The sequence below is a fragment of the Plectropomus leopardus genome, chromosome 22 (genome assembly GCF_026936395.1).
Source record: "Plectropomus leopardus strain MGB_pleo_1.0 chromosome 22, ASM2693639v1, whole genome shotgun sequence".
Lineage (NCBI taxonomy): Eukaryota > Metazoa > Chordata > Actinopteri > Perciformes > Serranidae > Plectropomus > Plectropomus leopardus.
The window spans coordinates 21814066-21841254 of record NC_142197.1 but is presented as its reverse complement, the minus strand read 5'-3'; the positions used below and the strand labels follow the sequence as shown (position 1 = coordinate 21841254).

The 27189-nt window shown below is 39.8% G+C and overlaps 1 protein-coding gene across 8 annotated transcripts in view; it reads left to right on the top strand.

Annotated features, from left to right (window-relative positions):
• Nucleotides 1–27189, top strand: part of nav3 (neuron navigator 3) — a 252680-nt gene that overhangs the window by 178085 nt on the left and 47406 nt on the right. For all 8 annotated transcript variants that reach the window (XM_088072951.1, XM_088072948.1, XM_088072946.1 and 5 more), the window contains exons 13-14: nucleotides 23529–23652; nucleotides 25932–26241. In XM_088072951.1, coding sequence (XP_087929077.1) covers nucleotides 23529–23652; nucleotides 25932–26241 — 434 coding nt within the window. The remainder of the gene's footprint in view (nucleotides 1–23528; nucleotides 23653–25931; nucleotides 26242–27189) is intronic.

The following is a 27189-nucleotide window of genomic DNA, read 5'->3' as shown; positions in this document are numbered from 1 at the left end:
AAGCTAGTTGCTCCTGCCTGTCACCTGCTATGTTTGTTTACTCTCAAGTCATGTTTGATCTTGAGAAATTTGCAAGATTTACCTATTTTGGTGGTTGGGATTCTGATTGTTTATGAATGGAATCTGTTAGTGTGTGATGTTCTGTTTCGGCCAAATCTTTCTCTTCATACAAAATAGGAACACAGCGGTTAGATTTTATTATTAAAGACTTAAAAAATCTTTTAGTTTGGGCCAGTCTTTAAGCGCTTCCAGCTTCATGTGGAGCAAACATACAGTATCTGCTTGGCCCCAAATATGTCTAATTTACTCATTAAGAAAACAAAACATAGAGCCACAAGTTAAAGCAGGATATAAGTTCATGTCCTTCAGCAGTGACAGCCAGGGCACCGCCCTACTGCAGGGACTTCCTCGATTAAATGAGGTGAAAAGGAGAGACGTGCTATCGATTCAAAGCTGTCAAGCAAAGATTGTGATGACAAGCCTTCAGAGAGGCTGTTGGGAATTGAGTGATGCAGTGACATTTCCTAGCGTCGCAACTCCAACTTCTGCCAAGATTTTAATGAGTGGCATTGTTTAGAGGAGTGGGAGGCTTGAAAAGCAATCAGATATGGCTCTTAAGAATTAGTTGGCTTTTGTTATAATGCTTTAAATTAGAAAAGGGTGTTAAAGAAATTCTACTTCAAATTGAGGATTCTATTAAAGGTGCCAATGTGCTAAATGGGCATGGTTATAGAAAGCGAATTAAAGCAGGGTGAAGTATGCCCTGCAGACATGCTGGTGATGTTTTGCTTCCTGCTGTATCCATGTTACTGTTTGTGCTACCGCTCTGCGTAATCCAATTGTTTCACAGCCCAGACGATCCTTCTGTTTCTGGTGTACGTGCTCCGTCTCACAAACATGCTAGTCAGTCAAGCCAGTCAGCCAGGGGCGAGTCTGATCGTATCTGTGATCGGCAGAGCGTCAAAACATGGCTGACCTGACCGGAGGTTCAGAATAGGCTGATTAACCTGCCCTCCTGTCAGTCTCACGCTGATCTGCCCTTCAGACTCAACACTCAGGCAAAGGGATGGATGGGATAAGAATAAGTATGAACCTGTGAATTGTCTCCTCCATTTGCCAAGTCTATAGCTTCACCCCGCACGTGTTTTATCTCAGTATTTGAATATTATGCCCAAAGTGTCTCTCACCTTGCCTTGACATAAGTCCAAAAAATGCAGCTTTTCTTAGCTGAGGTTTGTGTTAGCGCTTTGGGCCTCAGGGGCCATGAGGAAATATTGATGCCTGCTTCCCCTTAAGATGCCTGCAGGCAAGAGACTCCAGATTGGATCAGAATTTGAACTCTGGAACCCTGCCTGTCTTTCTGTCTTTCCTGCATTTTCCCATACAAATCTATATGGATGTACACACAAAAGTACACATGCCTTTAATGCTTCCCCCTGCCTCCCTCTGACATGTGTGATTGTCAGACGCTGAGCTGTCACCTCCCGCTGACATACGACAAAGCTCAGGGAGGAAATTCATTTCCGAGGTGATCGCTCACCAGGATTCACACCTCAGCCCGGCTTTAGCTCCCTCCGTAGGACAGGATCTGCCTTCCATGATTGGTTCCTTCTTCATCCCAAAGCATTCGTCTTCTTTTCCACACAACCCTCCGGCTTTGAGTGAAATGAGGAGCGGATAAGGCCCAAGTTCAAACAATCTGTTTGCTGACTTTGAGGAACTTTTTATCCCCTCAAATGCTCATGCTGCCATTCTAGGAATGATAAATACTAACAAAGCCTTTATTCTTAGATTGCAAGTGAGTCAAATTTACATTGTGTAGTATCTTGTGCCTACTGCCTCTACTGGGACTGGCAAGAAGCATCATAGTTATCCTTTTTTTTGTTTTGCATGTTTGCTCCATTGCTGCATTATTTTGGCTCTCTAATCCAGAAAATAATTCTAATTCTAGTATGCAGTAAGTAGTTGACTTATAGGGGAAAAGCCCTCTTGAAGACACATCAATTGGTGGCATTCACAAGTGATTTTCTCATAGGGGTTGCAGTTAATGTTTTTGTTGAACTCATTATTAAATACCTTGTTTAAATGTAAATTTCCTTGGATTTCTTTTACTAATCCCCAGAGACAGAAAATTAACGTGTTGCACTCAGTTGTGGATTATTAGAGATTTTCAGATATTTTTAATGGAGGAAAAAGTGTGACTCAAAGCTCAAACACAAAACAACCTGACTTTCTATTGGTTAAGCTGCATTCTGAGGCTTCTTTCACAAAGACGGATCTAACCATTGTAGTAGTCAGATTTCTGGTACATGTCAGAATCATCAGTTGCACAAAGCTGCCTAGACCACAATATCTTAAGCAGAACTAATTTGCCATGGCAACTTTTTTTCAATCTAAAAGACAAAGTTGACTGAGCCATAGCGTCATACCGTTCATGCAGCTTGGTTAACTCGTTCATTCACTAAGGAAATTAATAATAGAATGAAAATGTCCAGTTGCAATCTTGGTGCAGTGCCGACTCGTATACTGTGGCTTTTTAATATGATCGATCTCATTTACTGTTCAAGATTCAAGACATTGTCATATGCACAGTATAAACAGCAGTTAACATCATACACTAAAATTATCTCCCTTCATGTAAAACAACAAAAAAATTAGCACTTTAAGTAATTTTGTACTTATACCTACGAAAAGTAATGCACTAGATATCCATATGTAATCCATGTAATCCTGAGACATGAGGCTGTGATCATGTAACCTCAGGATGCTGGATGGGTCAAACAAATGTAGGACTTTCACCCAGGAGACAGCTGTTGGTGTCCTTTATGGATCAAATTCAAGTTTGATTTCATTTTAAGTTATGTACGTAAATAGCAGCATGTCATGTCCCTGCGTTAACATAATGTGATAACTCCCAACCATGATTCTTTTCCTGATCCTAACCTTACTGGTAGGTGTGCTAATTTGTAAGACATTGTTAAAGTGGTGGTGCTCAGTATTTCTAAAAGCAAAATCAAAACATGCCCAACACTATAGACTAGTCTAAAATATATATGTGGAACCAACCCATGATTTGCCATGGAAAATAGGTCTTTTAATGTAGAATGTGTTGGCATAATTGTTGAACTTAACTTCTGGTGTTGATATTAATTTATTGATATTAATTGTCTATCAATGTAGTCAAAACATCCACAGGGTCTTGCCCCTGCAGTACCTCAGCACACAGACTTACTGGAGACAGTGAAAGACTCTAAGGTCCTCATGGCATTACTGAATCATACCACACTGTTCAATTGCTCAGGATTACATTTACTTGTAAACATAAGTTTGCTGTAATTCCTTTGGAAATACACTGGTGTGATTCAAGGTCATCTCTGTAGATATACAGATGAAGGTTGTGTTACATATAATTGAATCTGTGTAACAGCAATGTATTGTCTGGAGTTACTGTGCAGAAAAAGAAAAACATCTCCAATGGCACTGCTGTATAACAGCCTGCTCATAATTGTTGCAAAACTTGTTTTTCGGAAAGTTTGGTTTCTGGCACCTTGACAGAGCTGTATATTGAGTTATAAACTGTTAGAGCAGAGCTGGGAATTCAGCTGTTGTTGGCTGATAGCTGGATAGTAAGTGCAGTTTGGGACAAGTTATTTGTTATTTTTATTTTATAGCAGAAATGTATAATTATTTCTTTATCGGTAAAGGAAAGAATTACAGAGCAATAATTGGGAGGGTGCATGTGTCCCTCCACTCCCCAGTTCTCCCGGCACACTGGCAGTAGTAGAGAGCATTCCTGGGAGGCAGAACGCACAGTCAGTCTGTGTACATACACTCAGCTCCCATGAGGCTCATTATGCTTCACGCCTCTTTCCGTCCATAACGACTCCCCTGGCTGCCTCCCATGGAAGCTTTATCCCAAACCAACACAGCCCTAGAGGAGATTCATCTAAATGACTCATCAGATCGAGACTGGCGGCCAGCAGGTGACTGAGACCATCTGGGGCTGGAACAGTGTGGGCTTATGTTTGCTGCAGTGAACCTTACATCAGATGTGTGCTGGATGTGACTCTAGGTGGTGTTAGACGCTGCTGATCTTCCCTTCTTGGTCAGATCAGCCATGAGGGTGTCGATGGATGTCTTTTGGAAAATGTTCTGCTGTACAGGAAGTGATGCATTACGTTTCTGGAGGTGGTTTGCTTCATGGTAGATGGAAAAGATGAGAAGTCACGATTTGAGAGTCTTAATCAACGCTATGGGGACAGAGCCTTTGCTTTTTACCGACAGTGTTCATCAGGCTAAGTGCGATTAGGTACAAAGTGGCAGAAATCCAAGTATAAGCCATTGTGGTTTTGGATTGTCCATCCATACATTTACATGTCCCATTCTTGTAAGTCCTATATCTCAAGAGCGCCATAAGGAAATTCGTTTTTGGCACAAACGTCCGCTTAGACTCAATGATGAGCTGATTCAGTTTTAGTTTACATATGTCAAAGGTCAAGGTCACTGTGACTTTGTATTTCTCATTCTTGTTAACGTCTTATCTAAAGGACACCTTCTGGGAATTTTTTCAAATTTGGCAAAACATTAACTTCTGCTCAGTAATGACCCAATTAGATTTTGGCAGTCAAAGGTCAATGTCACTGTGACTTTGTATTTCTCATTCTTGTTAATGTCTTATCTAAAGAACACCTTCAGGGAATTTTTTTCAAATTTGGCAAAACATTAACTTCTGCTCAGTAATGACCCAATTAGATTTTGGCAGTCAAAGGCCAAGGTCACTGTGACCTTGCATTCATCTCGTTCTCATTACCACAATATCTTAAGAAGGCCTCAAAGGAATTTATTTCAAATTTGACGAAAACGTTCACTTGGACTCAAGCATGAAGTGATTCGGTTTGGTCTTTATAGGTCAAAGGTCAAGGTAACTGTAACCTTGTTTTTCTCGTTCTTTTTAACATATTGTCTGAAGAACACCGTGATGGAAATTTTTCAAATTTGGGATTAAAGTTTACTTGGATTCAATGATGAACTGATACAGTTTTGGTGGTCAAAGGTCAAGGTCACTCTGACCTTTCATCCCTCTCATTCTTGTGAACACAATGTTTCTATAAACACTTGAGGGAGGTTCCTTAAAATTGACACAAACATCCACTTGGACTGAAGAATGAACTAAATATAATTTGAAATGGAGCAAACTATAAGCGCTACTTCACCGGTTCACAAAGACATACAAGCACAAGGCCGTAATTCTAGTTTTCGATTTTTTTATTCATTTATTTTGGCGTGTATTCCAAGAAAGCCGTAGACTTTCCTCAAACTGACCATCTGCCCCAGAGCAGCTGAACAACAAAAGCTCAGATCCCTCTTTTGATCAGTCCCATTTAAACAATGGTGAATTCAGGCTTGGCTAAAAGCCCCGCTCTAAAAATACCCTCCTGTCATGCAACATAGATGAGCGCATGCTCGTGGCTTTACTGTCAAGAAAAGACGCCCAAGGAGAGTGTTTTGACACCGACAGGCTTCCAGTTCCCAGCAGAGACATGAATAAGTAACCGGGCCTCGCTCACCCTCTTGTTTGAAGCCTGGACTGTGGCAGCTGGCTCTGCGTTTTTGTTTTTTTTTTATTTGAAGCTTTTGGGGGATTGGAGACCAGTTTTTGTGTGTTTAAATGTGTGTTGTTTTGTCCATGCCTGACAAAAAGAGAGCTTGTTTCTGTGCTTGTCCTGGACTACATTTTAAGTTGTGTGTGTGGAGATTTCTGCATATGTGTGTGCGCCGCTGAGCAGAAGGATCCCGGCTGTCACTCTGCAGAGCGGTGACAGTCGTGGTGAAGCTGCTCGGCTCTTCAGTGCTGCCGTAAGCAGGGAGGAGATTTTGAGGAGAAGGTTTTTGCCATCAGTGACAAAGCCGGTCGTTATATAAGTTTCTGTGTAGTTCATCTCTGCCAGGGGCGCCACTTAGGAAGAAAATATCCTCTCACGTTGCACCTGAAAGTGAAGCGCCTCAACGCTTCTGCTTTCTAGCTTTCTGAAGTTTTCTGGCACTTGTCAGTCTCTCTCTCTGTCTCCCAGACATTTGTCTCTTTTTCCAGTCTTTCCACCTTAATGAAGCACATGCAGGCATACAGACTAAACTTAGCACACTGTTATGGTAATTGGAAGAAGTTTTATTGCCAATTTGAGTACCCAGCTGTGTCTGGCTCTTATGTGTGTGTTCATGCAAATGTGCGTCCTCACTTGTGCAGGTGCTTGCATACAGATAGACTCCCCCTCAAAAACAGGCAAATTGCGGCCCACACAAATACACACTAATTAACATTTATTCATTTAGGGTAGCTCAAGGGAAAGCTTTTTTTTTTGGAGGCTAAGTTTCCTCTCATTTCTTATTCTCTGGTGTTGTTTCAACCGTGTCTTCCATTCTGGATGCTGCTCTCTCTATTTATCCTTAATCTGAATAATATTTCTCTTAATACCTCCAGGGGAGGCTTGATATCCTCATTAATTGCTGTACTCGCTGAATTAATAAGTGAAGTCAAGTAGTTACAGAACGGGCAGTGATGAAATCAAAAGACATCCTACCCTACTTCGTTTTTCTTAAGTTTGGAGTCCAACAAACCCTGTCGCCTTCAAATGTTACATTTTCCCCTTCAAGCTTCAAATGTCCACAGGTGCTGTTTCAATTTTTAAGTATTTTTGTCCATATTTTCACACAATCGCAGTTTTACATTGAGAAAACATCCTGTTTTGTGTTTGTACTCTATACATTTAGATAGCTCCCTAATTATTCCCCTAATGTCATATTTTTTTTAACAAAACTTGACATATTGTTTATTAGATATCAGCTGCTGTATATTGTGCTGTTGCAGCTTGTCCTTCTCTGAGCCTGACTCTCAGCATGTTGATCTTTGGGCCATATGCCCCTCTGACTGTGAAGCACAGCTCTGTCTGTCAGGAGCAGGTTATTCATCTGCTCAGACTGAGAGGTAAGAGACAGCATGGCCTCGAGTGTCTTGGTGGAAGATCATAAACCCATCAATTTTGAGGTATTATCACAAAAACGACAGATAAATGGCCCCATAATTTAGAAATATGAGGCCTCTAGCTACCTCTTTATTTTATTTTACAGTGTAAGACACCAGAAATTAACTACTGTGATTTTTTTTAAAGCTGCATAACACTTCCAGTTCTAATACACTAGTTTCAGCCATGATAAGTTTAAAAACTCTAATTTGACATTTTAGATTAGATGAGAATATTGATACCACCCACTAAATATGAAGATACAGCCAGCAGCCAAGTGCCTTGGCCAGCTTAAAGACAGGAAACAGCAAGCCCAGTTCTGTCCAAAGTTTTTTTAAAAAATCACTGCTAACTGCTAACATCTTCATAAACAAATGAGAGATTACAGTTTGTAAGGGCCATGCTAGCTGTTTCCCTGCCTCCAGTCCTTAGCCTATACTAAGCTAAGCTAGCAGGCTGCTGCTTTTTTCATATTTTAGGAACAATGTAGTACTTATTCATTGATTAAAAAATCTAGTTTGAGATTTTAGGCACTGAATATGAAGCCATAGCCAGTAGCTAGCTACCTTCGCTTAGCATTAAGCCTGGAAACAGCTAGCCCAGTTTACAAGCCCAGTTCTGTCCAAAGTTTTTTTTAAAAAATCACTGCTAACTGCTAACAACTTCATAAACAAATGACAGATTACAGTTTGTAAGGGCCATGCTAGCTGTTTCCCTGCCTCCAGTCCTTAGCCTATACTAAGCTAAACTAGCAGGCTGCTGCTTTTTTCATATTTTAGGAACAATGTAGTACTTATTCATTGATTAAAAAATCTAGTTTGAGATTTTAGGCACTGAATATGAAGCCATAGCCAGTAGCTAGTTACCTTCACTTAGCATTAAGCCTGGAAACAGCTAGCCCAGTTTACAGCTTAGCATATAAAAATGATTTTATATGCTAATTGGTGAGTTTTTTAGGTATTGGTAGGTAGATTTTGATACAGTTTTGACAGAGCCATGCTAGCTGTGTCCCTGTTTCCAGTCTTGATGCTAAGCTAACAGGCTGCTGGCTCCAGCTTCATATTTCACAGACAGACAAGACTGTGGTATCAATCTTCTCATCTATAGAAAGTCTCTGCCAGAAAGTAAATTAGCTTTTCCCAGATTTCTATTATTTAAGGTTAACTTGTTTAAAAGTGTAAGAAAAGTATAAAAGTGCATAGGCCTATGTATATAAGAACACTGATGGCTTAAACCCAATAAATGACACTAAGACTGAGTTCTTTGTGAAGAAGCAGCAGCCACTGTTGAGTCATAATTTACAAGATCTTAAAATAGAAAATATATTCTAGAAGATATTGAATTTGATTAAAGATACTTAAGGTGCAGAAAGGTTCACGACCACAGAAACACAGCAACACACACAAACGGCAGCAGACACACACACTGGAGATTTCTGAGGTCCCATAGGTGATCCATCCACCTGGACTCATCAGGTTAGATCCAGGGGTGAGCGGGTTGAAGGGGTTACGCTGGCTGAGGTTAGACCTGCCTCTTTCCCTCTGATTGATGACAGGTCCCATATGGTCAAGTTCTAGATCATCACACACGGGTCACAGTAGCCTCAATATGCCATATCTCTTTTGTATGAAAGTTAAGGGACTATATGCAAATGATTAGGCTGAACCTTATGTTTTTTATCTCTTTAGAATTCAGAGCCCAACCCAGTGTTAATAAATATGTGAGTTGCAACACGCTCCTCCCAGTATCTTGAAACAATGTCACATATTTAGGTACAATTGTTTTGCCATTAATAACTGAGAAAGACGCAGCATAAAAATTTAATTTTATTGTCAGAATCTAAACATAGACTTTCTCAAATTCCAATAGGAAAAAAAGAAATACATTTGATGATGCTGAGGCTTGATATGTAGGGGAGCCTAATGTAAAATATAATGAGAGAAAAATGAAAGAGACTCATCTGCTCTTCCCACAAAGAACTGAAGATGACCCTTCCCTCAGCATTTTTTCTACGAGAGCATAAAGCATTCACTTGAGAGAAGAAATGCCCTGTTTTTCTGAATTAACAAAATAATCTCAGAATTATCAGAAACGTTTTTTATGTAAAAATGCTGTTCTCATTTATCTGAATTAAGGAGCTTATTTTTTCAGAATTATGATAAAAAAATGTTTTTATGAAAAATAAAGCTCTGCTCTTGTTTTTCTAAATTGACAAGTTAATCTCATTTTAAAAAAAAAGTTGTTTTTTTTTTTAATTGAATGCATTTACATTTATTAGTTTTCTGACCTTTCTCCCCCCACTAATAATTTCTATACAGTCTCGAACTTCTTCCATTAGTCCAGTGTTCCATTCATGTTTTGCTTTTTGCAGAAACAGAAGGAAAAAAATAACTGTCAAGAAAGCATTCACAAGTTTTGGACATCCTAATGTAACGTCAGCAGTTCTGGGAATAGTCAAGAACCTTTACTACATGTTGTTGTTTTCTCTGTCTCTGTGTTTAGGGTCACTTCTTTGCATTATACCTGTAGTTCATGCAATCTGGCACTGCTATTCAGAGCTCAGACTGTGTGTGATTTATAGGAAACGGTGATGCCATAATGATGACTCACCTTAAAATGACACAAAGGTGACATAAAAGGGTAATGAGACATTTATATCCCTCCCTAGTGCATAATGCATGTGTTATAGAGGTCGCATATGAAGAATGTACGACAACCCGTGTGTGTTAATGCAGACATGCATTGACGGCATGTTGATGACTGCTATTTTCCTGAAACTGTTGTACCACAAAGCCACATTAGGAATAATGTGTTGTAATAGTAAAAGAACAAGAAGGTGACCTGTGGATCTTAACTGTGCAGTGATGTAGTGCTGTATTAGAAAGAGAGCGATTCCCTCCATTACCCGCAATGGTTCCAATATATCTTGAGCGTTAACGCTCTGGTGATTTAAAACTTTTAATCGAATAAGTTTGTCTAGTTAAAAGGCCGAGTGTTTACAGAGAGAGAGCTGCAGCTTATTTGACTGTTGATGCAGAGCTCGTGCCCCTGAGAGTTTACTTGGATTGGGAATTCATTTACAAGATTGAATTGTCTGCATGTTTTTGAAGTCAAAGCATCGTCTTTCTTGTGCAGTTGGAAACAAGTTGTGATAAAAAGAAAAATAAACAACCATGAAATTAAAGCATCACATTTAGCTCTTGTTATCATCTTAATGGTATCTTATGCCTGAATGACAGTGTGCTGTCTGTAATTTTCCCTTTAATTTTAGCAGCTTGCCCTCATTGTATTCATAACTTTAGATACAAATGGAGAATCTGAAATAATTCTTGCCAGATTTATGACTCAGTGCCAGCGACTGCCATGGCATTTTTGGGTGGTCTTTCCTTGCAAGAAGGCCTTGAGTAAATGTCTTCAAATTTGATTCAAACTGATTAGATGTTGGTGGTCAACGATCAAAGTCCCTGTGACCTCATCTGTCTCATTCTTGTGATTGGTTTATCCCAAAAAATTTATTTGAGGAATTTCATCAAATTTGGCACAAATGTCCACTTGGACTCAAAGATGAACTGATCAGAGTTTGATGGTCAAGGTCACTGTAAACTTGAGCTCGTTCTCATTTATGTAAATGTGATATCTCAAGAAGAAATCAAAGGAATTTTCTAAATTTTGGCGCAAACATTCACTGAGACTCAACTGAGTCTCCACTGATTAGAATTTGGTGCCCAAAGGTCAAGGTCACGGTGACCTCACAAAACATGTTTTTGGCCCTAACTCAATAATTCATTTCTTGATTTTGACAACATTTGATACAAATATCTTAAATTGACTGCATTAAGGTATTTTATCCAAAAGGTCAGAGGTCAGCTTCACTGTGACTTTTCTGGCCATCATTCAAGGCCATATCTCAGCAATTTAAGGGCAGACGTTTTTTCTGATACTGAATTGGTGACGCTAATTTTGAAGCATCCATGTCTAAGAATATATAGCTTCTTTACAGTGACATCCATATATGAAGTGTTGTCTTGTTTGGTTTTGTCTGTTCTTTTTCTTGGGGTGTTGCTTCGGTGCCCTAATGTGGCCAAAGATAATAGGGTTCATTTGTCTGGGGTACTGCTGTCCATATATAGTGCTAATGCATGATAGATTTTAGGATAAGTAGACTGTTGGGGACTTCTGCTGCAGCTGCATCAATTCTTTTGGGTGAAAATTTCCCAGGATATGACTACATACATCATCTGACAGGCCTAATGAGTTTGTGAAGATAAGAATCGACAAAGCTCCTATCATTGCTAATTCACTTTAGTGCCATGGAGCCCGACTCTGTTGTGGATTATGAAAATGTAATCTTGTTAAATGACGAGTGTTATGGTGTAATTAGGGCAGTCAAACATTTATGAAGCTACACGGATCCTGTTACTGGTTGTGTTTCTATTTTTTGATCAGTGGACCTGTAAAGAAGACCATAGTTCATAAATTCTGTTTATAACCTCATAATCATCATCATCATCATTTATCTTTCAGTAGTTGTGCACATAAAAGCACCGAAAGATACAATAAAAGACGCAGAAGACTCTATTATTTAGGTGTCAAATTTTAAGTGTCAGGACAGACATACAGTTAATTGTGGCAGCTCTGTCTAGTCTGTCTCCCAGTCGGCCGTTGGTTGCTCATCATGGTTTCTGGACACGTTTCAAGATCTCTGGTGGTGGGATTCAAACTTCAGCTGAGGGGCTTGGGAGAGCTGCCACTGTGCTGCTGCTTTCTATCACGCTGTAATGCCTTGATCCGAGAAACTTAAAGGATCTCCTGTGCCAAAACAGTAGATGAAGTTAGGTCATTAGTCTGCAAATCATATCCTCCCAGAACACAAGATGATGTGTTCAAATTGCTTGTTTTGTCTGACCAGCAGTTCAGTAATTTACTGTTATCATAGAGATGTAAGAAAACAGGCAAATATTCTCACTTGAGAAGCTGTTGAATTTTTACTATTTCTGCTAAACAATGAATCCATTATCATTGGGGGATAGGGGTCGGCAAACTTCGCTTTTTATCTTGTGTGTGTCCCTTTTGTAGAAATTAAAATTAAATTCGGAGGTGTTTGGGGTCCGTGAATGCAGCAAAGGTGGAACAAATCATGAGTTCATTTTCTCCACAGCAGCACTTTGAAAAGTTTGAATCATGGTGTGGATAAATGATCTGTCGATCCGGTCAGAGCTGATCAGATCGATGGATTAGAGGAGCAGCCTCTGCAGAGGGAGTGAAAGCAAACTTTTAGACACAGCACAATGAACAGTTAAGTTATAAGTTTGACTTTCACTGCGCCTGACATTCTGCTGCCCAGAGTACGCCCTGCACTCTGAGAGGTGCAGTTATAACCAAACAGTCCAGCTCCAAAAAAATAAAATCAATAAATGGCGGCAGATTTAATTGTGGCGGGCCACCACAAAAAAAATCACTTTGTGTTGTTTCAGCTCTACTTTCAAAATTGCATTCTGATCATATGAAGTAACAGATCAGACTTCATTGTGATCGTGTTAGGTGTTCTTTAGATGTTTGAAGAAAGCACAGATAGTCTTTGTACAGTACAGTGTATTTGAAATTATGGTGTAGTGCTATGATACTCAACTTAATGCCAGAGTGCATATAAAAGCATTCACATATAACTTGTTTTTTAAAACAGCAAACATTGAAACATTTAAAACATTGCAAATTAGTAATTATATACTGATAAATAATAATGTTTGTTCATTAGCAGGCCCCTGGCCCCTGTTATTTTTTTGAAAAGTGGCCCCTGGATAAAGCAAGATGAGTATCCTTGTTTAGTGAGTTTATCTCCTCTCAGACCAGATGACAAGGAGGTCGGCGGTCGGCCCAGCGGTGGCTTGCGAGCACTTATGAGGCCTGTTTGTTTGCACACTTGCCAGCAGTTTGCCACAGACTCAAACAAACCCCCCGCCGGGTCGCATTGGCTCGCTGGAAACCCCTCGCTGCTCAACGGCTAAAGATTTTGTTGTCATCTTTGACTGCATTGCAGCAGGAAGCCAGTACGTCTTTTTACCAGCCCAGCCAGGCAACGCTGACGTCCTGCTGTCTGTCACTGCTTGGCAACGGACACATTTGCAGCCCGTCCCTCCAAGGTCACTCTGTTCCTCACATTAATTGAGTTTTGCAGAGCTGAATTGGATTCCACAGGCGATGAAGAATGATCTTTTTTCTTTTTTTTGTCATCATGCAGAAGAATTTTTTCTTCCTGTGGCATAAAAGAATCCAAAACGTTTTTATGAAACGCATCCGCTTGCTTCTCTCTGTCACTGTGAGAAAAGTTCAGTATCAGAGACAAAAGTCTGATTGCAAAACAAAGAGGGATTGGATGATGAGAACTGAACAGAAGGAGGAAAGGATGAAGCAGGATAGCTCATATTGTTTGCAATCTCTATCCAGGCGGCATTTACTGCCCTCTGACACCAGACTTCAGCAAATAAAGTCGTGATACTGGGCAGCCTTGTGCGACTGTGAATTAGGTAGGCAGTGATGTCTGCCTGGATAAATAAAGGCAAGTCAGTGCCTGAGAGTCGTGAATAATGTCCCAACACGAAGCTGCACGGAGAGACTTTTCTGAGCATCTCACGTATTATGCATGAGATCACTTCCAGTCAGAGGCATCTGGCAAAGACGAGGCACAGTCGGCTCTCATCCAGCTTCCTCGATTTGGCTCAAATCTGCATTGTCATCCTCCTTTAATTAACCCCTGGTAGCCCGCTGCTGACGACATGTCTGATTGCCTCTCCAAGGGCTGTCAGGGCCCGTCATGGTGGGGAGGGGAGAGGAGGCGAGGAGAGAGGAGGGGGAGCCAGTAGCAGCATCACGGGGTGAAAGTGGAAGAGTGAGGTAGTCCTTTCTTCCTTTGTCTCTCATTCCCATTTCCTCTCAGGACTCCCAGTCGTCTCATAGCTTCTGGCGTCTCTGCCAGGTGGGGTTTTGCCTCCTGTGGTAGGAGTTGCGGTAGGGAAACAGACTTCTGTGGCAAGACGACAGGCAGCGTCCATCCCACTGGAGGTGAGTTGAGAGCAAAGCTAGAAACTATTCTGCTCGCTCAATCTGCAAACAGCTGAATGATGCTTCTTTGTGCTGTGCGTTTGCGTTAGTTGAGTCTAGTTTTGTTGTGATAGGCTGGCTCTTTGTGCGCTCCATCAGAGTCAGCCTTGGCAGGAGAAGAAGAGTAAAGTCATTCGCAGGGACTTCTCAGTGTTTTCTCGCGTTTAATTGCACGAGCTCAGCAGCATTAACTGGGATTATGGTACAGACAAATAAGGATGAGTGCTTTCCATTTACATTACAGAGCCCTGCTCTATATGTGTGTGGGAGGCAGAGGAAATACAGAGCATTTCAAAGTTTAGTGTGTGACAGATAGTTGTCATGGGGGTTGGAGAAGGACATCTTTGTTGTGGCTTGTCAGTTTTCTACTCTGAGCTGTGTCTAGTGATTTATTGTGCTACCTGAAGCAAGCCCCCTGAAAACACAACGATACATTGTTTTTTGTTTGTTTGGGGTTTTTGTGTGTTTTTTTTTTATTTTATTATAATTTTTTTAAAAAAGGCTTTTATCTGATTTATTAGTTGTTTATTGTTTTAAACCAACTTGCGTAGTATTAACCGCAGCAAATTGGCTCAAATTTCTTTGAAAACATGGAAAGAAGGCAAAGAGCAACATGAGCAACATGATCAAGAAATTACCAGAAAATTAGCACCAACAAAGGGAAAGACAAAATAAATAAATAAATAAGAAATTGACCTGAAAAAAAGTGCTTAAAAATAATAATACTTTTGGGACATATTTTTTTAATATATAATTATGCTAATTGTAAAAATTGTTTTCTGGACATTGTCCCTGCGTCTTAATTTTTTGTTTATGGAAGAAATCATACCAATGTGCTCAGGTTTCAAAGGGTTAAGCAGACTGAAGTTAACAGCAAAAGCAACTCAGTGCCAGGCTGCCAAGGAAACAGGAAAAAAATACTTTTCTTGAGACAGAATGACATGAATTACTAATGAAAAGGTTTTTCGATTAACATCAAAAACAAATGACATATTTGGACCAGCTTCATTAGACCAGTTAGGGTTATGGGCTTTATGAGCTTTATATTTGAGGCAATATCTTAAACCTTATTTGTTCATTTAAACATTCTCAGCCCACTCCTCCTCCCATTTACTGTCAAGCTTCTTCAAAAGCCTCTGTGTTCTTCCCGGATTTGACAATGAGTTATTTATCTGTACACAGATACCAAATAAACTGTAGATGATCAAAAAATGAGGACATAGGAATTCATTCAGGAGGTGTTTTTCACTTTAAATTGCTGTGAGGTGAGAACTAATATTTTGTTCTTGTCACCAGTCTATTTTCCAATTTATCCACAGGATTATAATGTGTTTTACTGGAAGCTAAAACATCAAAATGACCAAAACTGGAGTTAGGTTTTTCATAATAATGATATATAGTCTAGATTCATTTTGAGACACAAGCCATTCAAGAATCCAAACTGGTCCCAGTGTCTTCAAATGCCAGTACATGCGAGCGTTTTTTTCCCCTCTGTGTTGTTACGTAAGAGGTCTTCTGCGCACAAGTTCCTATCTATAGACGTCCCGTCTTTACTTTCTTTGACGCCATTCCACCCAAATATTTATTAATCTCCATTGTCTGAATTGCATTAATCTCCATGATATAGTGTAATCACCGATGTTATCCTTTTGTTCACGCTGCTAATAGCATCTTCTCCTCTGGGCCATTGAAAGAACAAGACCAAGTGTTTTGAATATTGCATGAGGTGATGTTTGCATGGTTGAATGGAGCCACAGCGGTGCATTCATATCATGGGAGCAGTGAGATGTTGCAGCACAGCAGGCACAAAATCAAGGATTTGCAATAGAATCTGCACTGAAACAAAGGTAGAAGGTACATTTATTTTGTCACTTTTCTTAAACGTGGTTGAAATTCAACTTGACCCTAAATCCTGCTACATCTTTTTGGCATCAATGAGGAGTTGAGGAGTCTCACAGCCTGGGGAAAGAAGCTGTGAGACTCCGCAACTAAAATAGAAAAAAAAAATACAAAATATTTAATTCAATCTTTTCTGTGGTGAAGTCATGTGTTTTCACCTGGAAGCTGCCTTTAGCTGGCGAGCAGCTCTAGTCAAGCTTTTCAGAGTTAAGTGCGTTGCTAAAGGCACCTCGGCAGCATCTGAAAATAAAAAGGAGAGCGCTGAGATTTCCCCAAAAGGTTCAGGGTTTTGAAAAACAGGTCACACCTTTTTATAGCACCAGTTATCATGCAAGGCCACCCCTGTTTTATGCTGACTGATAAAAGGCAGCACTATGTGGGACAATAAGGCATCACAGTCTTGTTTGTCCAATGAACAAAACCATCACAAGGTTAATACAATGTGTTTTCTGGTGGATTTTGAAGGGGGGGGATCAGACATGTTTGGTGCAATCTGCCCATTTCACTGCTTTGCTTCTGAGAAACAGAGAGAAGGCAATATTCTCCACAGCCGTCTCCTCTCAAGCATTCTGCTCTGTACATTGTTGCTCATTGTTAATTTAAGAAGTTATGACACAGAAGTCCGGCTCGCCCGCCCTCTCTGTAAGGGTTATTGAGTGCGGCTGTGCCATTTTTGAGGATGCGAACCCCCTCCCACCCCCTTCTCCTGTAGATGTGGTGACGTGCATGTGAAAGTGTGCAGGTCTTAGGGGAGGAGCTCCGTTAGCCTGTTGTGTCAGAGCGATCGGAGCTGATCCAGGGAGTCGGCCCGATGAAATATTCAGCCCGTTACAGTCAGGCAGGCTCTCAGGGGGAGGAGCGCAATTTAGTTTGTTGTTCTTGTTTTTATATCAACCCGTTATCCCTGGAAGATCCACAGAGCATGGATGCTCTTCTTCAGCAGTCCCCAGCTTCCCATTCACACAGCAAACACAGTCATCTATTAGTGTTCACTGAGCAGCTCCACTGGAGCAGCTGGGCCGCTGAGTGTGGTTTTCCCTGACCTATCTGCAGAGCTTATGGGGACGTGGATCAATATCGATGAGTCAACTATTACCTCATTGTGTGCAGAGGTGTATGGCTTTCAGAAATCATTTTCTGACCTTTCTCTAGTTTGAGATTGGACTTTCAAGGTTCTTTCTAAAAAGGGAGCTAGTGTCATGAAAGGAAATAACTTCCTTTATTTTAAGGCGGAGTGTCTACATAAATACACTGTGGTACAATGATACAATATGGAGATTTTAATGGTTATTTTATTAATATATATTTTTTTACTTTCTTTATTGTGAATTGGGTAATAACAGAACAAGTGATGGCGAGTGCAGGGACATAAAAAAGCCCTAGAGATTATATAAGCAATCTTTTGGGGGTTTCTATAACATTTTTTTAATTTATCAGCTTTTTAAAAATGCGTCTTTGGCTAGAATTATCCCTTTTTTTTTAGTTTTTAACTGTTAACATACTTAAGATTACAGTCCTAGTTGATTTGGTGAAACCTGTTGTTGCTGGTGGGAACAGCAAGAGTGGTTTTGTGCTGGCAGCAAACACATTGTTGAGCAGCCACTTTGTCAGAAATACTAAGGCTGGATTCACATTCAATCAACCATTGCGGCAAAAACGCCAGTCCTCTCATTCATTTGAATGTCCTTAATGTGTCTAAGCTGCAGCAGTAGGGCTGAGGGGTTGCCAAAAAATGATGTCACACTGCAGTGGCCAATCATGTATCAGTGAGTAGACTGAAATATGACTCCATTTCACATTAATGCAGTCTCTGATCAAAAAGAATGTAAAAAGTATTTATTAGCTTGCGTGTACTATCCTACAAAAGAGAGCACTCACTTTGTATGTGTGTGTGTGTGTGTGTGTGTGCCCACAGGTGTGTGGTTTGTGGCAGTAAACTTATTACAGTAATGATAATCATAAGGATCAATACAGATCTTTCATGACAACATAAAAAAACTAACCCTCATTTCTGTGACGAGTACACTGACTTTCTGTAGCTGGTTTCCATCTTCTATTTCCCCACAAATGGGCCACTTAAGTGACACTCCTACTCTGCCGCATAACTCTGTAGCCAATAGCCGTAACAGCTAATTTGTTGAATATGCAGCCTACCTGCTCTGTGGCTGCCTCTCCCCGTTCCATTTCTTTCTGTAATATTGAAATTGATCCACTGTCAAAAAATGACCCAAATGACTATTGTCTTGTTTTATGAAGACATTTTTATTCAACAATGGGGCTCACATCAGTACAAGTGCATTGCATCTCCTTGAAATGATTCACAGTATAAGTTACCTTGTGTTTTGCTAGGTGAGCACTTACTATGAACTATAACTGTAAGAAATGTTATATTAGCATATCTGATGGCGCTGATATGGCTGATATCAATGTGATAAAATTACCAGCAGTAATGCTAAGCCAATTTAAAATCAGGGCTGGGATGGTGGACCACGCCACTAACAATGACATTGTAGAAAAAGGTCATTGTAAAATGTATGGACTTTGAATAGCTAATTGAATGGCATAGCAAATTAGATTGTGAAATTTGAGAGTTTTATTTCAACTTTCAACTTTTAGTTTTTACTTTAATGTGACATTGAGGGCCCATCACCATACTGATAAAGTTTGGTGGACTGTATTAACACTAGCAATAAGTACAGGACTGTATGCTTTCATTCTTAAGAAAGTCTTGTTTTTTTGTTATTTGTTTTTTACTCCATTTTGTGCTTATTTTCTGTTAATTGTCTTGCAACGTTTTCCTAATTTATTGCTAATTTTAATCCATGTCTTTTAAAATTGCTTATTGTCTGCTCCCCATCTCGTTAAGAAATCAAACCAGATAGCTCAGGTGTCAAAGGGTTAATATATTAGAAACCAAAAATAAAATACTTAATTGCCTTTCTCAATTACACCTCATGTACAAGTATTTTGCCGTCTACCTCTGTACAGTGTTTTCTTGCAGCTTTTAGGCACATATGTTCACAACTTCTTCTGTTTCCTCCAGATAATAAGTCCATTGTTTGCATTTCTACTCAGCAGCTCAGCTCTGCTTTTTATTGTTTTCTATTATACTAACAACATTTGTTAATTAACAGAAATTAGCTTAAAGAATTACATTTACAGTAGTGAATGCAAAAGCTAAAAGGCTTCTTGACTTTGTGATTATGACTCCAAGAGCTATTCACTATGACTCATTATGTTAATTAAGCAAGAATTACCCAAAGAAAAAGTGAGAATCATATTACCCACAGTTCAGACTAATTCCCCAGAAAGAAGATTTTCAATATTGTATTAGAGAGACCACCCTAGGAGGAAAGAGCGATATGTTGCAGCCAGGGGAAAAGACTCATGTTTAGATAAGAACTGGAAGCCAGTGAGCTTCTTCACAGCCATCTGCCTCTGCTGCGCATGTTATAGACTAACCATCCTCTCACTGCAGTTGCACAGTTCCCCTTTTAGTGTTACCCAAGTAAATGTGCAGCACTTCATGATATCAAGTCCAATTTGTGTCAGTTTGGAGGAAATTAATAGCGATGTGGAAAAAAAGTGAACCTTTTCTCACTTTTAAAGAAGCTTGAATGATATTCAAGATGTGCAATTAGGCATGAGGAGCAATCAACGCTTGTAAAAGACCATCTGTGTCTTTGATCTCTCCTAATTTCCATCTTTTAGCATGTTTTTCTCTGAGAATTTGATGCTTATGTGCTCTCAAATCCAATATTTTTTTACACCAAATAAATATAATTATACATTTGAGAGTTTTTCTGTATGTCTGCAGGCGAAACCTGTGTTTTGGAGTGCAGCCAAGTGACTTTGGACTGCTTCATTTTGTCTGGAGCATTAAATTTGGCTCCGTCTGCCCCTGTTGTCTGTCACGCACTGAAGGCTGGTCTCAGAGGAAGCTGCGGAGTGCACTGCAACTCCCCCGTCACTCCAAAGCTGAGCAGAGGGGTAACTTTAAATCAGATTGTCAAGGTGACCCAGCAGCCGCTGCCAGTGTCAAAACTTAAAGACCTTGCCCAGCAACAACTGCTCATTTAACCCAGACACTCAGATATATTCTTCAACTTGCTGTTGGCTCCTTTGAAAAAGTCAGAGGCTGCTGTCAGATGCTGCTGCCCTCAACTCAAAACAAAGCCACGTTATCAGCAAATACGGGCTTAAGTGCAGATTAGAGGAAATGATTAAAGGGAAACAAGCCAGGCATGTTTCAAAGGCATCGATTTCCACAGACTTTGTTTGCTATACTCTGCTGCGTGCAGAAACACTTACTAAACACTCGCTTTGACTTGTGTTTGATATCAGAGCTCCACTCACAGCGCTTAGCAGCGGCATCTTTTTTATTAAAGCACCAGCAGTGAGGCTGTAGATACAAAAGCTCTGATTGACTGCAAGGATGTCATTTATTTTTTCCAACAACAAGCTGCTCTGTGCTTTAAACATCCATCTCTGAGGCGTGTTTCCGATAATGGCTTTGAATTAAAGGAAAATGAAATCTCAAAATGACAGATTAAGGATGGCAAGATAAGTGATGGGTTATGATGTTCAATAACACAAAGGCCCAGTGTCTCTGTTCTTTTTCATGGTTTCTTTTTGTTTTTGAACAAATGTTTTTTCAGCCACATGACCATACAAAAGACTGACAGAAATAGGATTTTTTAAAATGTTTTCAGCCTACAATTCTGCATCATTTGAACTTAAACCGTAGTAATACTGAATTCTGACTGAATTCAAGATGTCATTACGGCGAGTCTGTCTATTCTAGGGACGTCAAAGGCAGAACACGACCAATATGGACTGTTTGGTTCTGATTCCAATACAGATATTAAGGAGTAAAAATTCTGATAACCGCTATATTGGCTGATTACATAAAAAAGAAAGGAAACGCAAATTCGCCTCTAGTGTGAAGTCATATCTAAGGTTCATCCTATTTACTGGAATTGTAAATAACGTTTCCATTGAATACCAGGCATTAGTCACATCCTTAGTTGTTACCAGTGAGTTCTGGCTAATGGAAAATCTTTTTGAAGATTTTGAATACTAAATGCATAAGAATATGAAAGAATTATCTTATTTATTTTTCTTTGGTAAGTGTCCGTATAATAAGCAGAAAATGCCCTTCAAGTGTCCATAATCATGAATTAATGGCCTCCACATTGTCCATTAATGAATAATATGGAGGCCATTAATTCATGATAATGAGCACCTCTTCAGGCAGTAGCGCTTACATATTATATACAGCTGTAATTTTCCTCTCTAAAAGTAAAGGCTGCAGTTTGTAGTTTAATGCAGTGATGAGTCATAGACCTGCTCAGATTTCGGCCGTGAAGATAAATGTTCATTCTGAATCTGTCATAAGAGCAAATCAATTTCATCCTGCACCAGTGGACAACTGGGTTGCAAGGTGTCTGCTCTGCACTGCATTCATTACAAACCTCTTACAGGTGTCAGGTGAATATAGACCAGCTATTCATTTTTACATTTAGACTCTAACAAAAGCCCTTTACATCTGCACAGAAACAGGCAGCTTAATGTCTGTGATAGTGAGATTGTTTCATGTAAGGAGGTTTGTTTTTTCATTTCCATGACGATTAACACTCCATTTAATAAAATAATTCAATATAGCTAATGAATGGCATGTGTGTATTAAGCATAACGACACTCTTGGTTATTGATTTTTTGAACAAACTTTAGAAAATCAATAGCACCATTATCAGCCACAGTGCACGTCGGCACACATCTCCATCTCGCCCGCATTCCCCCTCCCCTCCTCCTCTGTGAGCCTTTTAAAGAATGAGTCATTATTCTCTCATTTTCAGCCTGCCTTCGGGTCTCATCCTCGTCTGCGATGAATTATAGATGGCGAGCCTGAATTGACTGGTCGAAAAAAAGCACAATTAGCTTCGGGAAGTAGTTTCAGATTTTTATTTTGAAAAATCATTTCAAATGCAGGGTGCGTTTCGGATCAGTCAGACTGAAAATTCACATTAGGATGAAAGGTGATTGTTGGCTTAGTCATTTTGTTAATATCGATTGTCTCTCTCTTTGTGTGCTGCATTCATTTTTCCTGAGATTTAAGCCTTTGAAACCTGAGCAAATTGGTATGATCTTTCAAAAACATGGGAAGAAGGCAATGAGCCACTTAGCAAGACATGGCCCAAAAATTAGAAGAATAACTAGTAAAAAAAATAGTCACAAGAAAATTACTTGAAAATACGCAAATTCAAAACAAAACAAAATAAGAAAATGACCTCAAAATTGTTAAAATTTGAGGAAGTATTTGTTTTTTATATATTTTTGTAACAATTTTATATGAAAAATGATTATAATTAAGACAATTTCCCATTTTTTAAGATAATTTTCCAAAATACAACCCTCTTTTTTAACACTAATTTTAAAGTATTTTTTTTCATGTCCTTTCACTAATTTCTTGCAGTTTACTTGACATGTCTTACCAAGTTGCTTGTTGCTTTTTTCCCTCATGTTCTTAAAAAAATCGCACCAATTTGTTCAGTTTTCAAAGGGTCAAATAGCTTGTGAAAGGTGTCTGAATACGGCACAAGAAAACTGATGTCGGTCAAGATTTCAGTGGGTTAAAACAAAACCCATAATGATTTGTCATGCCAACTAAGTGTGGAGTCTCACACAAACACACATACATAAACACAAATGCAGTATCTGTGTGTCCATACTGCACATGTGTATGTGAGCTGTTACAGCTGCAGTGCTGTCTGGCTGTCAGTGTGTGTGTGTGTGTGTGTGTATGTGTGTGTGTGTCAGAGAGAGAGAACAATGGAAGGGAAGAAGAGCTAATATATTATTATTGAAGCTGATTTATTGTGTCTGATGGCTGAAAATGGGTTTGCAGATTAGAGAAACATACTGCAGGAGTTCTCAGAGCTGTGATTCTGTTGTAATTAAAGTGAGCGTGTGTGGAAGTGATCGCTGTTCAATCCATACGCTCCTCGTTCAGGAGGCTCTCTGTGTCTGTCAGCCTTCAACAACAGCTAAATCATGACAGCAACAGTGAAGATCCTTTTATTCCTCCACACACTCGCAGTTAATGAGAAGCTTAACGATTAATGAGCCAATGCCTTTTTTTTCTCTCTCCCAAAAAGAGAACTCAAATACCCAGAAGTCAACGCAGCCCTAAAAAGGGAGCACAGCTGTTTGACGAGACAAATTGGGCAATTAGAAATGATCTGTTAGCCTAGCTGGTGAGGAAATTATACACATACTTGATTCCAACTCTTTTTTTCTGCAATCCATCAGTGACATTAAAAGTTTTAATTAGAGTGAGAAGATGAAGATGGCAGATGGAGAGCAGGCTTGTTAGTAAAGCACGGAGCTCTGCTGTGTAAGGTCAGAGGAAACTGCTCCTGTTTGAATTGCTACCACAGCTACTACACCTGCTACTACACAAACTAGAAAAAAATAAACTCTCTGATCCCTACTTTTCCTTCTCTTCTGTAGTTGGGATGACAGCAGCTCGGTGAGCAGCGGCCTGAGCGACACGTTGGACAACATCAGCACTGATGATATAAACACACCCGCTTACTCCGCCGTCAGCTCATCACGCAAAAGCAAGGGAGCCCAGGTAAGAACACGCACATGTCATTTAGTATTGTACTATTAACTCTGATCATCCCATGACTTTTTCAATAGTGCCATCATCAGTTCAGAAATTTCAATTTCTCCAATACATTGGATAATGACTAAAGACGTGCAAAGCTAATGGCGTTCCCATCAGGGGCGTAGCACCAAATTCTGGGCTCTGTATGTTGTTTGTGGGCCCCTGCCCTTCGACTCGTGATCCATGTCTCTCTCACCCAACCAGTCAGTTTTCTTTCTTTCTTTCTTTCTTTCTTTCTTTCTTTCTTTCTTTTTTTCTTTCTTTCTTTCTTTCCTTCTTTAATTACTCCATGGTGGCTTCGTTAGGGATGAATTCAAGAGCAGGGGCAGACTAAACCATTTTGAGCCTTAAAGGGATGAAAAAGGGCCTCAAACAGCTTCAATGTCTTTTTGTATGTGAAGTTCAGTCTTTCAACCAATTTTTTCTGACAATTACAATTTATTTATGGCACTTACAAACAAAACATTGCAAACAAAACCAATTTTTCATACCATGACATGGCATGCTAAAATGCTAAACTAAAACTGCTGGTGAAGATAGTAAACATAACACATACTAAACATCTGCATTTTAGCATTGTTATTATGAGCATGTTGCTATTTTAGCATGTAGCTCAAAGTACCACCGTGTCTCAGAACAGCCACACAGAGCAGCTAGCATGGCTGCAGCTCTTGGTCTTGTTGCCAAATACAGTAGCTTGTAGGTAAACTTAATTAATACCAGTGGTATAGAGCTTATATGTCATTCAGGGCGTGTAGATGGATGAGGCTGACTGCACACAGCTCTCAACATGGAGGTGACTGAGCTGGCTAGCAACTGATGGTGCTAACAGCTAACAGTGCTAGAGGTAATTGCTGTATGAGAGCAGTGCATATTAATGGCGATTAGCCAGACAGTGAAGGTAGTCACATGCACTAATATCGACTCACAGCCAGACCCTCCACCATAACAGACAACAGAGAAACTCAGATTACAGCACACACAGAGGTAACATGACTTCATTTTCTGCTCAGGTCGCCACTACTCCACAATATATCTTTACATATCAAGTAGTTGTTTGCAGCTGTATTAATGCTCTGAATGTTGCAAACAGAACCTTTCAAACATTATAAAGTGATGGTGTAAAGTTTTAACGAAGTGATCCTCTTGGCAGCGAGGGTTAAATGAGAGATGCTATTGGGTTGCACTATGGGAAGTGTATGGAATGTGTTTGTAACTTGACTGGTACAAGAAAATAACATCAGGATATTTTGGCAGATTTTGACCATTCTCTTTGTAACCTGTCTCTTGTTAGTCCCCCAACTTTATAAAAGTGCAATACTAAATCGCTGAACTACCGGCTCAACAGAAAACATGGAAAGGAAAGTTTACAAAGCAGTTACAAAAACTGATCCGAAAATAAGCTCTAAAAGATGGAAAACAAAAGTCTCATTTTGTGCTGAAAATGAAATCACCATATAAACTTCTTCATCCAATGTGAAGTTACAAGCATGTTGGTGTCTCATGAAACCAAGACCAGTCTGTGTGTGAGCTCTGAAATCACAGCTGAGGGAATAAGTTGCAAACTGAAGGCCGCTGCTCAGCTCTCCTCACAGGCTTGTGCTGTATTCTGCCAAGTATCTTTGGCCCCTCATGAAATACTCAACAGACTGGGCTCTTAAGAGACTCTGGTGTTGCTAGGGAGACTGGCCATCTGTCAAGGTAGGCTAGTTATCACTGCTGTGTGTGTGTGTGTGTGTGTGTGTGTGTGTGTGTGTGTGTGTGTGTGTGTGTGTGTGTGTGTGTGTGTGTGTGTGTGTGTGTGTGTGTGTGTGTGTGTGTGTGCTTGCATGCATCCCAAAAGAGGAGATCTGAACATGGGTGATTCCAAAGATAGCTATGACTTCAAACACAGACACACACCCTGCTGCTCCGTTTGTGCAGGGACTTATTTCTCTTTGTGGTTGCTGTATGTGTTTATATAACGCCTCTTAAAGGATCATACCGCATATTTATGTTTTAGATGATTAAATACAAATAGCCAATGCTTAACATCATAGCTACAATGGTCTTAAGTATGACAAGGCATTTAAATTGCACTTCTATGACATGCTAGCGTAGTCGTGAGCAGATACTTCCCCACAGGTGCATTTAAGTAAACAACATTTGAGTTTTTAGGCACCATATATTCATTATTTTACTGAACCAGCTTATTATGCATATTTATGCGCTTTCTTTGACACCCATCTCTTTCACCCCCACAGTCCCAGAGAGGAGGCAGGTCCAAGCATGCAGAGCAGGAGGTGAGCAGCAGCTGGGCCGGAGCCGAGGACCTGAAGAAGGTGGAGGAGGAGCTGGACGCAAGCATGGACCCCAGCAGCGGCTCCTCCCGCTGGAAGCCTTCCTCATCCTCCTCTTCCTCTCAAGCCCAGGGCACATACGAAGATGCAGGTCAGAAGGCTGCCGCGCTGGCCCAGATGTCTCAGACGGGCTCGTGGAGGAGGGGTATGACGGCCCAGGTGGGCATCACGCCACCCAGGACCAAGGGAACCTCCGCTGGCCACAAAACACCAGGTAGGAGGTGTTTTATATAAAGAATCTAAAGGTAGAAATGAAGTACAATTGAGGCTCTTTCCCACTAGACATAAATACAATTATAATAGGAAGTTTTACACGTTTTGAAGATATTTTCAAGTTTTAACAAGATATTTTAATATTATTTTGTCATACAAACTTGTGACATTATAACAAGCGACTTCTTTCCATAACAAGATACTATAACTTATTAAAGTTAAACTTATTTAACATATTTAAGTTAAAATGGTACAATTTATTGTTTATTAAAAAAAAAAACAGAATATAACATAAAATGTTTCACTTTGCTTTGCAGCATGTGAATCATCTTGTTATAACGAGAAACATTTTTCGGGATTACCTGATACTAATCAGTTTAGGGCTTTTTTCCTGATCTGGCAGCAGGTCATATAGAACAGTGTACTCAGCTCTGGTCTACTTCCAATGAAATAGCAGTCCATAATAATGCATGTGCTGTTTTTGGTGGGGAAGAAGGTATAGGACACTCAATGTGAGGATTGCTGATTGCCCCAAACTTTATTTATTTATTTTTTTTAAGATGCTTCAGTGAATAACATTTTATAATTTACAGGTAAATGAAAGGATGAAAAAAGAGAGAGAAAAAAGGCATTTTCTGAATATATTTGCATATGATGAGAGAGGTAATGAGACAAAAGGCCACAAGGTACCAAAATCAAAAAGGAGTTTTTCATTGTATGGGAATGAATAAAGTATTTCACCATGTTTTTGAGATAACCTGTTCCACCTGTGCTAGTTTATTAAAAGTGTGTCAAAATTGTATAAGTGATAAAACAAAATTTCAAAGCTCCAGTTTACTTTTCAGTCAACAATGGGAATGGTGACTATGCTTTGATGTTCAAACCTATACATGCTTAATTAGAACAAGGAAAACTTGTGGTGCCTTTGAGCTTGTTTTTCCTTTCTGAT